This window comes from Cyclopterus lumpus, chromosome 20, assembly GCF_009769545.1.
Source record: "Cyclopterus lumpus isolate fCycLum1 chromosome 20, fCycLum1.pri, whole genome shotgun sequence".
Classification (NCBI taxonomy): domain Eukaryota; kingdom Metazoa; phylum Chordata; class Actinopteri; order Perciformes; family Cyclopteridae; genus Cyclopterus; species Cyclopterus lumpus.
This window is the reverse complement of record NC_046985.1, coordinates 15,380,397-15,393,548: the sequence shown is the minus strand read 5'-3', so window position 1 is coordinate 15,393,548 and position 13,152 is coordinate 15,380,397. Positions and strand designations below refer to the sequence as shown.

General features: G+C 47.7%; 2 protein-coding genes across 2 annotated transcripts; one reads left to right on the top strand and one right to left on the bottom strand.

The window, feature by feature from the left end:
• Positions 1 to 1,387, top strand: LOC117749932 (gap junction delta-4 protein). Its single transcript, XM_034560749.1, has 2 exons — positions 1 to 64; positions 195 to 1,387. The coding sequence occupies exons 1-2, from the start codon at positions 1 to 3 to the stop codon at positions 1,385 to 1,387; spliced, it is 1,257 nt and encodes a 418-aa protein (XP_034416640.1).
• Positions 1,388 to 9,896: 8,509 nt separating this feature from the next.
• fzd8a (frizzled class receptor 8a) lies at positions 9,897 to 12,689 on the bottom strand. The gene has a single exon (XM_034560582.1). It carries the CDS (start codon positions 12,257 to 12,259, stop codon positions 10,514 to 10,516), a length of 1,746 nt encoding a protein of 581 aa, XP_034416473.1. The 5' UTR covers positions 12,260 to 12,689; the 3' UTR covers positions 9,897 to 10,513.
• Positions 12,690 to 13,152: the final 463 nt, after the last annotated feature.

The window sequence follows — 13,152 nt, the reverse complement described above, 5'->3', positions numbered from 1 at the left end:
ATGATGGGATCAAGTGCCTCTGAGGTCATCTTTATCTCTGTCATTCACAACATCACTTTGATGGGTGAGTTGACTTCACTGACACATTAATGGGTTTCTGTGTTATGTTTGTGCCGTGAGATCTGTTGGCTTTCTATAAACCTCAAAGTGAAATCTCAAGCGCATTTTTTGATACCAACGTGCTTATTTTTCAGGCAAGGTGTGGCTCGTTGTGATGTTCTTCCTCCGTATCCTGATCCTCCTCTTGGCTGGTTATCCTCTCTACCAGGACGAGCAGGAGCGATTTGTGTGTAACACCATTCAGCCCGGATGTGCAAACGTGTGCTATGATCTATTCTCTCCCATCTCTCTCTTCCGCTTCTGGCTGGTGCAGCTCGTCACCTTGTGTCTCCCCTACGTCGTCTTCATCATCTACGTGGTCCATAAGGTCTCGAAAGGCTTCACCCTGGATATGAACCCCATGGGTCACATGAAAACTTTCCCGTTGCTCAAGATCCGCCAGGAACCGTTCAGCAAGACCTCTGTAAACAAGATGGCTGAGCGAGGGTGGGCCCGGTGCTTCACGGGAGCCTACATCCTCCATCTGTTGGTCAGAACAATGCTGGAGGCAGGGTTTGGGGCAGCTCACTACTATCTATTTGGGTTCTACATCCCCAGGAGGTTCCTGTGCCAGCATCCACCGTGCACCACCCAGGTGGACTGCTACATCTCCAGGCCCACTGAGAAAACCGTGATGCTTAACTTCATGCTCGGCGGGGCTGCTTTGTCCCTCTTCCTGAACGTGTTGGATTTCATCTGCGCCATCAAGCGCTCAGTGAGGCACAAGAGCAAGATGATGGTGGTGGAGAAGATATGTGAGGAAGAGCAGTGTTTCCTTTCAGGCAGGGGAGCCTCAATAGGAATAGAACCAAACGATTCACCGGCTAAGCAGGGACAAGAAGCAGAGGCTGGTCACACTGGGAGTTTCCGGAAAAGGCGAGGCAGCAAGGGCTCTTGTGGAGGGCTTGCTTTAGGTCAGGAACCCCCCTGCCTAGAGCGCTCCTCTCTTCCACGCTCTCCAAGAAACCAAGGCTACAACACCAACGGAAACAATGGCTCTGTTTCCCAAGAGGATGCACTGGAAAGAAATGGCAGCGAAGTGGCTCTGTGCCCCCCAGAGCCACCGGGGACACCCAGATCGATCCGTGTTAGCAAACGCGGTCGGCTTAAACCGCCACCTCCGCCCAGACGGAACCTTGGGTCTTCCCCCAGGGAGCCAGCAGGGCCCTTTGGAGACGTTTCTGCAGCAATTTGTGCCAGAAGGGTGGGTCAGTATACGCTGGTTGAGCTGGGTAGTGGCGCAGAGCTACACACCAATGATGAAGAGAAAAGGTCAGAGTGGGTGTGAGGGTTGGATTGCTTTATTCCCAGGTTATTTTGGAGCACAAGAATGGGACAAATAGCTGTGGAAGCAATGTGTTAAACAGACCGAGATAATCCCGGGCTTACACAGTGGCTGATGGAGCTGCCATCCTGCCGAGCTCTCTACCTCCATTTTAAAATGCACACTGGACTGCCACGTGAGGAGATTACACAACGGCAATGCATAAGACACCTTAGACCCACAAGGCACGTTGTCTTTTGAGAGACGCTAGCTGAGTGATGACAAGTGACAAGAACTCAAGTCCTGAATAAGAACTCTCTGAACAAAACAAGTCAGCAATGACAGGACGCTCTGGCCTTCAGTGTCCTTGAACAAACTTCAACCTTGAGCACCTGTTTCTTCCCCGGACACACTGTCCATGAACAAAGGCAGGCCTTGACCTGACCCACATATATAACCCCAGCCCCACTCTATATGATACCACCATGTCTTTTGTGTTTGGGTCACTGGGGTCAAAGGACATGGTTAGCCTTCAAGCCCTGTTCTTTGATGTTTGGGTGACCTTTTGGAATAAGTAGGTCAGGCCCAAATGAAAAGGCAATAATCTGTCTGAGGTTGTGTTATCGGACTCGTGGAATGGAATAGGATTCCTCCGTCAGAAGCGAAGGACACTATGAAGGACCCTAAAGCCTACATAGGCTCACAAAGCAATTATGCTCCCCCATAGGGGCTCTGTATTTATGGAGACGGCTTGTCACTCTATTTCAGGGCCTCGTAGAGCTTAGGACGAACACAAGCCTGAACATGCACTGTCACTAGAAATAGAGCACAGCGGAGCTCTGCAAAGGAGCAGCGTTGCCTATTGCCCTTCAGGATATGTACTGCCTGCTTGCTGTGGCTTTGGTTTCACCTTGATCAAAAAAAAAGATTAATGTGGGTTAGACACTCCCAACGTGACGCACGTCTATCTTAGACAGTATACTGTTTATAGTCGGGTTGCTGTACCGTTTGATTATCATTTTCCTTTGCTGAAATGTTTCCTGATTTTTCGCAACTGGTCAGTCTATTTTCTTGAAATCTCTGGACTACCTAACACAGATGATTGTGAGGAGACTCCCACAGTAAATCATCACAGTTGCACCTGCTGCTCTGTAGCTGTGGGGCCGGTCACTGTGTAAACCGATAGCTCTTGATCTTCCTCCTCTTGTGGTCTCTTTGAAGGCGACAACAAAAGCTCCCCAGCCTCATGTCTCACCTATCGACTGAGGGCTGCACCCTGCCCGTCATGAGGGTGACCACAGGGGGTTATCGGGAGGGCACCGCAGGTCTAATAGCGCCGCACCTCCTACATACACCCAGTGGACTCAGTTACACTTGTGTAGACTGCGTAACTTTTGGGTTATTGTTCATGTAAAGCGGCGCCATAAGGAAGTAATTTCCTACATTATATGTTTCAATAAGTGATATTTTTGTTGGAGTATCTAATGTACAAACATGTAATCATCTATATGTTTTAAGCTCACCTATTTCCTTTTTTATATTGCGATTTATTTTTGATTGAAAACCATGAGTGCCTAATTCTTTATAGAAGTCATATCCCAAAACCAATTTATGGTTATCGTTCGATACAATATCAATTGAATGCATACACCGTTTGATAAACTAGTTTGTTTCTTTATACAGTAAAAGGATCCTTGATAGTTGGATCTCATTGACTTGTCTGTGACATTCATGTTTGTGTTACTTTCCAAAGCACTTCATCTTAGCTCTCTGATCCAGTTCATTGAGCTGCAGTCACTTCACCAATGCTGTAGCTTGAAATCATGCTGCCCTCCGGTGACGTAAATATGAAATGCTGCCATATATTTAATCCAACACTTGAATTCAGACGCCCTTTGTGGTGACAGATTTTCATATATGGATATTTGTATCTTCATGAAACATTTTGGTCGTGACACTTTCCTTTTTAATAAATCAGGTAGAGACACATTTTAAATATATTTTCCCCCTGAATCTCCTGTGTTGTAGATGTTCTGAACATTATTAAAAGGGGCCCTTGCTGACAAGTGCAGTGTCCCTTAATGTGCAAGCAGCACTTATTTCCTTTTGGTCATTTCAGGCCGTGCTGATTAATAATCAACAGTAGATTTGGGAGCTTGAGAGCCAAGACACTCGGATGAAGTACTGTGACAGATAAGCTACAGCATCCAGGATATCATTAAGAGATTTAAGGGGGCAAAAGGTTGGAAGCATACCGGTCAGACTGGAAGGCAGGGCCAGATTTACCTGCTCAGAGGCCTCAGGCATAAATTAGCCGAGGGCCCCCCCCCTCGGTGTCTTGTGTTTACAGCCAATATTAACCTTTTCAATATTAAACCCCGATCTTTGCACTAAGTCCTTGAGTACAAAAGCACTGATTTATTTGACATTTCTATAAGTATAAGCGCCATTTAAGATTTTCTGGCATGAATGTGGATTATTAGTTGTCGGTTCCGCCTTAAGGCCCCGTTTAGTTTGCAGCATTCTGTGCAGTGGTCAGTCAGCCTTTAGCCATCACAACGGTGAAAGTGTATGTGCCGTTCTCTTCGGGCCGTAAGCAGGTTGCTGCACGTCACAATGGAATGCAGAGAGATGCAGCATGGCCGCTGTCACAGGTGTGTCCCACGCTGCTGATTGTTGCTGGCCGACAGAAAGCAGCGCAGCAGCAAGGAGGCGCTCCTGTCCCGTGTCCGTCAGGACTCGCTCCGGTGTGTCTTCGCACGCTCTCATTTACATTGGAACGGCCAGGAGGATGAGGCAGGGCTGAGATTTGAGCAACAGGTTTCAAGCCATTCATACTTCAAATAAGCTCAATCCATTCCTCTGTTTCTTTCTTTCTTTTTCATCCTACTATGGACGTGTGTTTTCTTCTTCATCCTCTGTCTGAAATGTCAGAGAGCCAAGAACTTTGTTCCAGGCCCACCTGTGAAACCTCAGCCTGGACAACCCCACCAGAGAAAAACACTGACACGGGACTCGTACTCGATAGCTTTATTTTGCAGTGCAGTTTAAATATCTACTTAGTTAAAACAGGTGTTTCCAGACTTTTTTATTATTATTATCCAGAACACTCCAACAGTCCAGCTTTTAACTTAATGTTCCAGATCACATCGCACATCGAATCCAGACACTCTGCTTCGTGCCCCAGGAGTCCTGCTCAGTTTTTAGCTGTGACATACAGCATCCTCCAGTGAGGGACCCTCCTGCATTTCTCCTCACAATCCTTTGATTAGGGATGAGCAAGTCTGCCTGCCTAATACAACAAAAGCAGCCTTTAAAGAAGACAAACGGTTCTAAAAAGAAAACTGCTATTACAAAAAAGCACAGCTTTACCTCGGAATATTTTCTATTACCTTTTTGTTGTGCACAGAACTTGCCTGCAGCAAACATTTTAAATGTCTTTCCTTTGTTTTTCTTTCCACTCTTAAACTAAACGCACCTTCACAGAAAGTTAATCTTCCCTTGCAGCTGTACGACTCTGTTCCCATTATTCGAAACCTGTCTGAATTAACTGGATAAGGTGTGCGACAGCCACATAAAGTGCAATTTACATGTGAGATGAAGCGAGATAAAACCCCAAAGATTAATTTTCACTTTCCAGGGAGGCGATCATGGCCCCTCTTTCTGTGAAGATGGATTCCTCCTGTTTGTTCTGGAGCTTCACTTTGCTGGCTTCCTCTTCCTCTTGACCTACCCACATACACAAGGTGCAGGCGGCTGCTGTACTTTCAGCCCGTGACCCACCCTTCCTTACCAGGGAGAGTTTGCCCTTCATGCCCTTCTCTGCAGGTCGGATAGAGTCCATCGTCTTCTACTGTAAAGAAAGGCTCATGCCTTACTGACTGAAAACATCTCAGGTCCACGTATGTGTTTTGGAGAGGGTCTGGCTTGGATGGGACTCTTGCTCTCCAAGAGGATGCAGGACAGCCAGACTACACCCCTGTCTACGGGGCCACTCTGTCCCCTAAACCCTACCGCATGAAGGTCCAACTTGGGGACACACAGCAGTGGTCATGTAACTCCCAGTGATACAACACATGCAGTGAAAGAAACAGAAAATGATTTGTGTCTTAAATTCATCTTCACGGGGACATAATGTGAAAATGTGTCCAGATATATTCTATATGATATTGTCCTGTCGGAGCTGCGAGAGAAAAGACGACGTCTAGCTAATGGCTCCCTCAAGTGGACCGAACTGGGTGTTGCATTTACTAAAGTTTTATTCCGGAATATGAGCAGTATGAAACGAGCTGCTTCATGGGGAGAATGTCTAAATGTCTTGAGTTAAGTTAGTGAGTTTGGTACCGTGGACCACTTTGTTTCATCAGACTTATTTGCCTGCAATGTGGAGAAGTACACTGTCAATGCAATGTATATTTTAAACACATTATGATGTCTTGGCTGAACAACATTGTATTCAGTTGGGCTCTTTTACCGATATGATGGAGGTAACTGATGTGGTGTGACACATGTACAGCATAATAATGATAAAAGATGTCTCCTCTAATAACTTTATTACATGTGACTCTCCGCAAACGTTTCCATATATTTCTGAATAATATCAAATGGTGGTATTTTTGAAAAGAGGTGTGACCTCAGTGACTAAATGCTTAAAGCGTGGTTACATTGTGTGTGACTTAACACATGACACACTGCTACAAAGTACATGTGTGTGTCGAGTTAGTACTATAAACAGCAGCATCGCTCTCGCGCATCCTCCGATTGTTCTGCTGCTATTTATTTATTATGAGAACCAACACGTGACACCCATTTTCAATGTTGAATGCGGGGACGTTTGTTGGTTTAAGCCCCCCACCCCACCATCCCCATCCATCCATCCAATGTGACCGAGCCCAGAGTGAATCTGGCAAACACTCTGCGCTTCAGATGAAAGAAGTTTTCCCCTTTGTGTTAATGTCAGTCAGTCAGTGAAGGACTGAGGGAACACAGTGTTCTGTGTGTGTGTGTGTGTGTGTGTGTGTGTGTGTGTGGGGGGGGGGGGGGGGGGGGTCTTTGGATTGGAAGAGGCAGCAGGGGTGCACTGTAAGGACTACTAAACCACAGGGGAATTGTTGCTGTGCCAACGGGGAGCCAGCCACTGCTGATAACTCCCGTGAGGCTCTGTCATAGCTGCTAAAGCGAAGCGTTTATTGGCTAAAAAACGGCACTACTGACACAACAATTTATTATATTTTTTACCAAACTGCAACAGCGTCGATGACGTTGGAGTCCCCTTAGAAACCGTAACCACGGAGCCCTGAACCCCTCTATTTTCCAACATCTGCCGTCTCAAGTGGCCAGCTGGGGATAATGTGCCTGAGCTGGAGGTCACGAGCTCCAACGTGAGTGGAAGTGGGTCAAAGAGACCCGAGGTCACTGTTATGCTTCATGCATGGAGGAACGCACTCACGGAAACTTTAGTGCTATTGTTCTTCTTTCACTGATGTCATCTGGAAAATAAAGAGGAATGATTGTAACTGGCGTATTTATGAATCCCAATGTTATCACATGAGGGGGCTATACATGTTTAAATGTCAGAGAGACGGGGCACATTGTATTCTGAATATCATTTTTAGGTCACGTTTGTGTGACTTCTGTTGTCAGCCACATTAGAAACACCAAATATGGTATAATTATAGATGTCTGTCGCAATCTTTAATACAAAAGCGACTAATGCAGGGGACGGGAGGCTGTCCACATCTGTGGCGTTTCCTCTCGTGCATTCAGAAATTAAAGAAAAAACAACCTTCTCCCAGATGTATCATAAGGATCAATAGTAGCATCAGGCATGGCCTGCCTATCATCCTCTCTACTCCCCTCTGTGTCTGCTGCACATCAATATTTAATGTTCGAGTATGTCAGAACGCTCCTCCTAACCCCACGGATGAGGCTTGAACACATATAAATAATAATAATATACAATACGGAGAGCGGTCGGGGCAAGGAGACGATTCAATCAGCTGCGTGGAAGGTCGTCTTCTGGATTCGTGCTCGGGTCGGAGGGGTTTATTTGTCACCAGATTTGTTTAGAAAGGTCCCACCTCGGCACCGATGTGGCCCTCCAGTGAAAACTGTTGTTTATTTCCGGGCCATGAAGAAGCCCTGACGAGATCAGATTCATGAAATACTATACCGAGTTAAACTAAACCATAAAGTCGAGACCTGCACTATTACCCAGCTGCTGGGAGAGGCCGGCTCTGTCCGTGTGAAAGTCACCTTAATGGCACTCGCATACTTTCTCCTGTACACTGCAGTGAACTGGGTCGGTGGCCCCTGCGGAGGAAACGGGTTGTTACCTGTTAATTACAAGCCAGGACAAGCTGCTTTGAGATGCTGGACAGTTGCTTTGTGGAGCCAGGGCGATGTGTTTAGTGGAGAACGTCAGTTTAAAAATGTCTAAGTGGCCTGAAGAGTGGTCCTAAACTTCAACTTTGGTCATAAAAATCTCATTAAAAAGGGGTGATAAAGAAGTCAACAGTAACTTTTAGTCCAGTTTAAGGTCTGACTCCTGCGTGTTAAAGTAAGGACTCCAGTTATGCCCCGACTCAAGTAGCTTATAATACATTTTCTTTACTGTTATGACATCAATACATGCTGTTTGGGACACTATTCATAAATGTGTATACTCGTCTATAGTATAGTAGTCTATACTTATTGTTTTTTATGTAAACCAAATAAAAGATGAATAATTTCGTCTTTAAAAAGTCAAAAGTGTCCATCGCTGTCTACATTTAACAAATGTCTTGTTTTCTAAAACTCCCCAAATATGATGATGAAGAAAAGAAGCAAGCTCTCACATCTGAGACGCTGAAACCAGGGAATAGATTTCTTTTGTTTGTCTCTTCCCCCCCCCCCCCATTATTTCTGCTTAAATGATCAATATTTTTAAATAGTTGCTGATTATTTGATTATTTTTGAAAATATCTAAAAAATCACACATTTCTCCATTTTCACCCTCGTCAGAATTGTTGCATTTCACAGCTCGGCCTTCGCCACATGACACTCTGAGTCCTACTAACATGTGAACATTTCCTCGTGGTGAGCGAGTACAAGAGTGTTCTCAGCAGTTTGGGAGCTGAGACCTCCTGAACACTCAGAATGAAGAGCAGAACAGAAGGCTCGTGGAGGTGTGCAGTTCTGCTTCTACCACTAGGTGGGGCTGCACATTAATGCCACTGCAGTGAGAGCTGGAGCTGCTCACTCACTGAGGTTTTTGAGGTAAACACCAGGAAAAAAAAGAACCTGCAGCTGCAGCGGGGAAAGCTACCAAGACTATTTGATGGAACTGTGACCGCAAATGATTCAGAGCATGAACTTTGTACCAAACAGAGAGCAGAGCAATATTTACATTTTTCTTTTGTTAAAGCCGAAGAGTTAAACTCCCAAACTTGATCTGTACCAACTTTACACAAACACTCTGATGAGCCACACGGAAGCGGAATGCTCAAGCAGCCGCTCTTTTTGATTTCGAGAAAAGTTTTGTTATGACTCCCATCTTTACTGCCGGGTGTCTTTTTGCTGACAGCGCTGATGCAAGATTTATATGGCTGATTTACACTCCCAGCAGATGCAAAAGAAGCTCAGTTTGTGTGTGTGTGTGTGGAGGTCCACGTCTACAGTCTGAGTGTAAAGGAATAAAGGGGGAACAAAGCAGTCACTACAAAGCCCACTGTCACCATTGACCTGCAAATCAAAGGCATTTCTTCCCTGGGTTACAGTGTATCATCTTATGCCAGCGCATTGGGTTAATTGGGACCAAACCAGATACATTTGTAGCAACAAAAAAAAAGAAAGAAAATGCCTCGATTAGGGGGCCCTAAGATGTGAGATCATGTGAACAGACCACCTGTGGGGCTTTCATTGCTATTTCAATATCATTCATGTCAAGGCCCCTGCACTCGCTGACACAGCTTGAGCCGAGGGAGAAGATGTTTCAATTCAGGCCCCTGCGAGACGAAGAAGAGGAAGAAGGAGGCTCTGGCAGGTTTCAGCTCTGACAAACCCAGGAAAGCGAAGGGGGTTCCAAAATGCTCTTTGAATTGTAGGACGTCCATCAAAGCATCCAAATGGGGACGTTTAGGGGGAACCTTGGCACATCAGACAGACACTCCTAATACACACCACCTTTTATTCTCGGCTGTTAAAAAAGAAAGATCAAAGTTTCTGCAGATGAAAAGGGCCCCTTCCCTGCATTTATACCCCCATTCACCCACTCCCTCTTTTGCTAAATTAAGAAAAGCGGGCTTCGGCAGGCATGTGAAGAGGACTTCAACAATTATGGAGATGCTCCAACTCAACCCCTGCCTCTAATTACCAGTCTCTGATGGTTAAAAAAGGGCTTCCTTTTTAGCCGAGGGGGGGGAGTACTCTCAAAAAGCTGCCATTGCTGCTGCCACCGTCAACACAAGGACCACACCACAAAGAGACAAATATGTGCCTGGACAACCTCCTTTTCGCAAATTGGTGAAAAAACACTGCAAAAGTTCACAGGCAGTTGAGATTGATCAAAAAAAAGGTTTTATTGTCAAAATAAAGCTCATATTTGCTTTTCTCACAAAAAGAGACATCTACACTTTGTACAAATTTACAATAGCTTATAAAGTTTTCTTTTATACACAAATGTACAGCTTTTTTTTTTACCTCACAGAACTTTTATATAAATACATTTTTGAAAAATTACAAAATGAACAGACCCGTAAAAAAAACAAAAAAACAAACACTTGGGCACTATTAAGGCTTAATTTAAACCATCTTTGACGTGATTGGCTGACACAATGTCATCTGGCACTGTGTAGAACAACATTGAGGACCCATATGCTCTTTGTGTGAAGCTAGTGAGGAGCAAACCTGTCTCTCTTACGCCACAGGTGTGTCCCTCTAATCCACACTAACAGGGAGGAATCCCACCTGTGTGAATGCCAGGTACACTGTCTGAGCCAGCTGTCCCCACAGAGGTGTGTGGATGTTTGGGGGAGTGAGAGAGAGAGAGGGGGGGGGGGGGGGTCACCTCAGCAGCAGTTCATTACCATGCAAATTGCTTAAGACAGGGAGTGATGGGTTATCTCCCAAACAATTAGCAGTCCTCATAAGCTGCCCCCCCCCCCCCCTTATTCAAACCTGGGACAATGGCATCTGCTTGGGGCAGGACACGGAGCTGGCCGTGCCCGACCTCCACGTCAGTCCGGTGCTCACGTCGCTGTACATGGAGCCGCTGGTGCCTTTGCTGCCCCAGCAGCAGCGGGTACAAAAAGTTCTCCACGAGTCCAAAGTTTTCCCGGACCAGATCCACACCCCGGACGTGATGCCCACCAGAAGGCACATGAAGTACTTCAGCATAAAAACGGCGTAGTCCGGGCTGCTGCGGTCCCGCTCCAGCAGGCAGTTGGAGCAGTTGTGCGTAATCTCCCAGCTCTGCCGGTTGTGCTGCTCGTAAAAGTAGCAGGCGACGATGATGGTGGCCGGCACCGTGTAGAGCACCGTGAAGATCCCTATCCGGATCATCAGCTTCTCCAGCTTGTCCGTCTTGGTGCCCCCTTGCTTGATGACGCTGCGGATCCTGAACAGGGACACGAACCCGGCCAGGAGGAACATGGTGCCTATGAACAAATAAATCACCAGAGGGGCCAGCACGAAGCCCCGCAGGTTGTCCAGGTTCTGGTTCCCCACGTAGCAGATGCCGGCCACGGAGTCCCCGTCCACGGAGCTCAGCGCCAGCACCGCGATGGACTTCATGCTGGGGATGAGCCAGGCGGCCAGGTGGAAGTACTGGGAGTAGCTGGCGATCGCCTCGTTGCCCCACTTCATCCCGGCCGCGAGGAACCAGGTCAGAGACAGGATGACCCACCAGATGGAGCTGGCCATGCCGAAAAAGTATATGAGGAGGAAGACCACGGTGCAGAGCGCGGGGCCGGTGGTCTCGTAGTGGATGTGCTCCAGGTCGAACTCCCGGTTGCACGCCACTTTCTCGTGCCCGGCGATGAGTCGGACGATGTAGCCGACCGACACGAACATGTAACAGGCCGAGAGGAAGATGATGGGTCGCTCCGGATACTTGAACCGCTCCATGTCGATGAGGAAAGTGGCGACGGTGGCGAAAGTCGACACGAAGCACAACACGGACCACAGTCCTATCCAAAAGGCGGTGAACGCTCTCTCGTCGTGCGTAAAGTACGGGTTGTGGCACGGCATGGCGCAGTTGGTGATCTGTCCCGTTTTGACGCGGTTGTAGAGCGGGTGACGGTTCGTGTTCACCGACACCATGGGCTCCAAACACTTGCACCCCGACTCGCACGGGGCGGCGGGCGGCTTGTATTTCCCAGGCGTGCCGGTTCGGCTCGGCTTGTTTTTAGAGGGATTGTAACCCTTGGCGGGGTGGTTGGTGGGTTTGGAGAGGACCGGGGACACCGTGGTGGAGTCGGTTCTGTTGTAGTCCATGCACAGCATGTCGGGATTGCCTTGAACCGGCAGCAGGTCGCACTTCATCCTGTCCGGCCAGGGGAAGCCGTACTGCCTCATGAGGGGCGCGCAGCCGGCTCGGGCTCTCTCACACACGCTCCGGCACGGCGGCAGAGGTTTTTTATAGTCCTCTAGGCAGATCGGTGTGTACATGCTGCACAGGAAGAACTTCAGGTCCGGCGAACACTGGATCTCAACCAGAGGCCAGAACTGGTGCACCTCCAGTCCAGCCTCGTCCTGCGTGTCGTGGTTGAACTGGTTGGGCATGTAGGTGTAGTTGTAGCCGATCCCCTTGCACAGGGGCACGGCTATCTCCTGGCAGGTGATCTCCTTGGCCGTGGTGCAGCTGGATCGGGGCAGGAGAGCGAGCGAGAGGAGCAGGTAAATCCCAATCAGGTCCATCCCTCCAGCGCGTCGTGTCCTCCCCTCTTCTGCTCTGGTGCCGATAAATCCTCTCCGCCGTCTGCTTTCGCCTCCGCTCCGGTTAGATGTTGCGCAGCGAGCCCATCTCGCTTCTCTCGGGATCTTGCACGGAGTTGCAAGCAATGTGCAAGCCGTGTTTACTTTCAGCTGAGGAGGAGGAGGAGGAGGAGGAGGAGAGAAAACAGCCTTCAGGGCGGCGAGCAGTCAAGATGGCTGAGAGGAGAATCCACCTTCTTCTGGAAACTGCTTTCAGTATCCTTAGACAGTCCGTTAATAAAAAAAACAACAACACAAAACAACCCACGTGCTGCTGCTGTCCGATCGCTGTCAACATGAAAATGTGGGCCTTGTTTCTTTCTCCAAAACACAGCGACTACATCCAGTCGGCTTGTCCCACCTTAGACCTGGTTCCCATACAAATCAACGGCTGGGAGACGAAGCGGTGTCGATATATACCAGAGGCATCGCAAGCCACACCCTCAGAGCCGCTCCTCCAATCACAGAGCGACGGGAGGGGGCGGAGGCGGTGCTTTCCAGCAGTGGATCGATTGTTATACCCTAAAAAGAGGTATTTGCCACACTGTGACCACACTGTAGTCTGTGGCAGCGGGATGCGGGATGCTGCTGTGGATGCTGCGCAGAAAGCATACGTTCACCTTCAGCTGATGATGGCATCAAACAAAACACATGTTGAGGTCAAAATAACTACTTTTATGCATTTTTCTTTCAAAACGCCACATTTTCATAAAAGCGCAGATTATAGGCAGCGTGTTTATGATAATATGTCAAGCCCAGAGTCATGGCTGCTCTCAAATTAACTGTAATAATCCTGCAATGAATTCCCCCCACAACCTATTTCAAATAGCAAACGT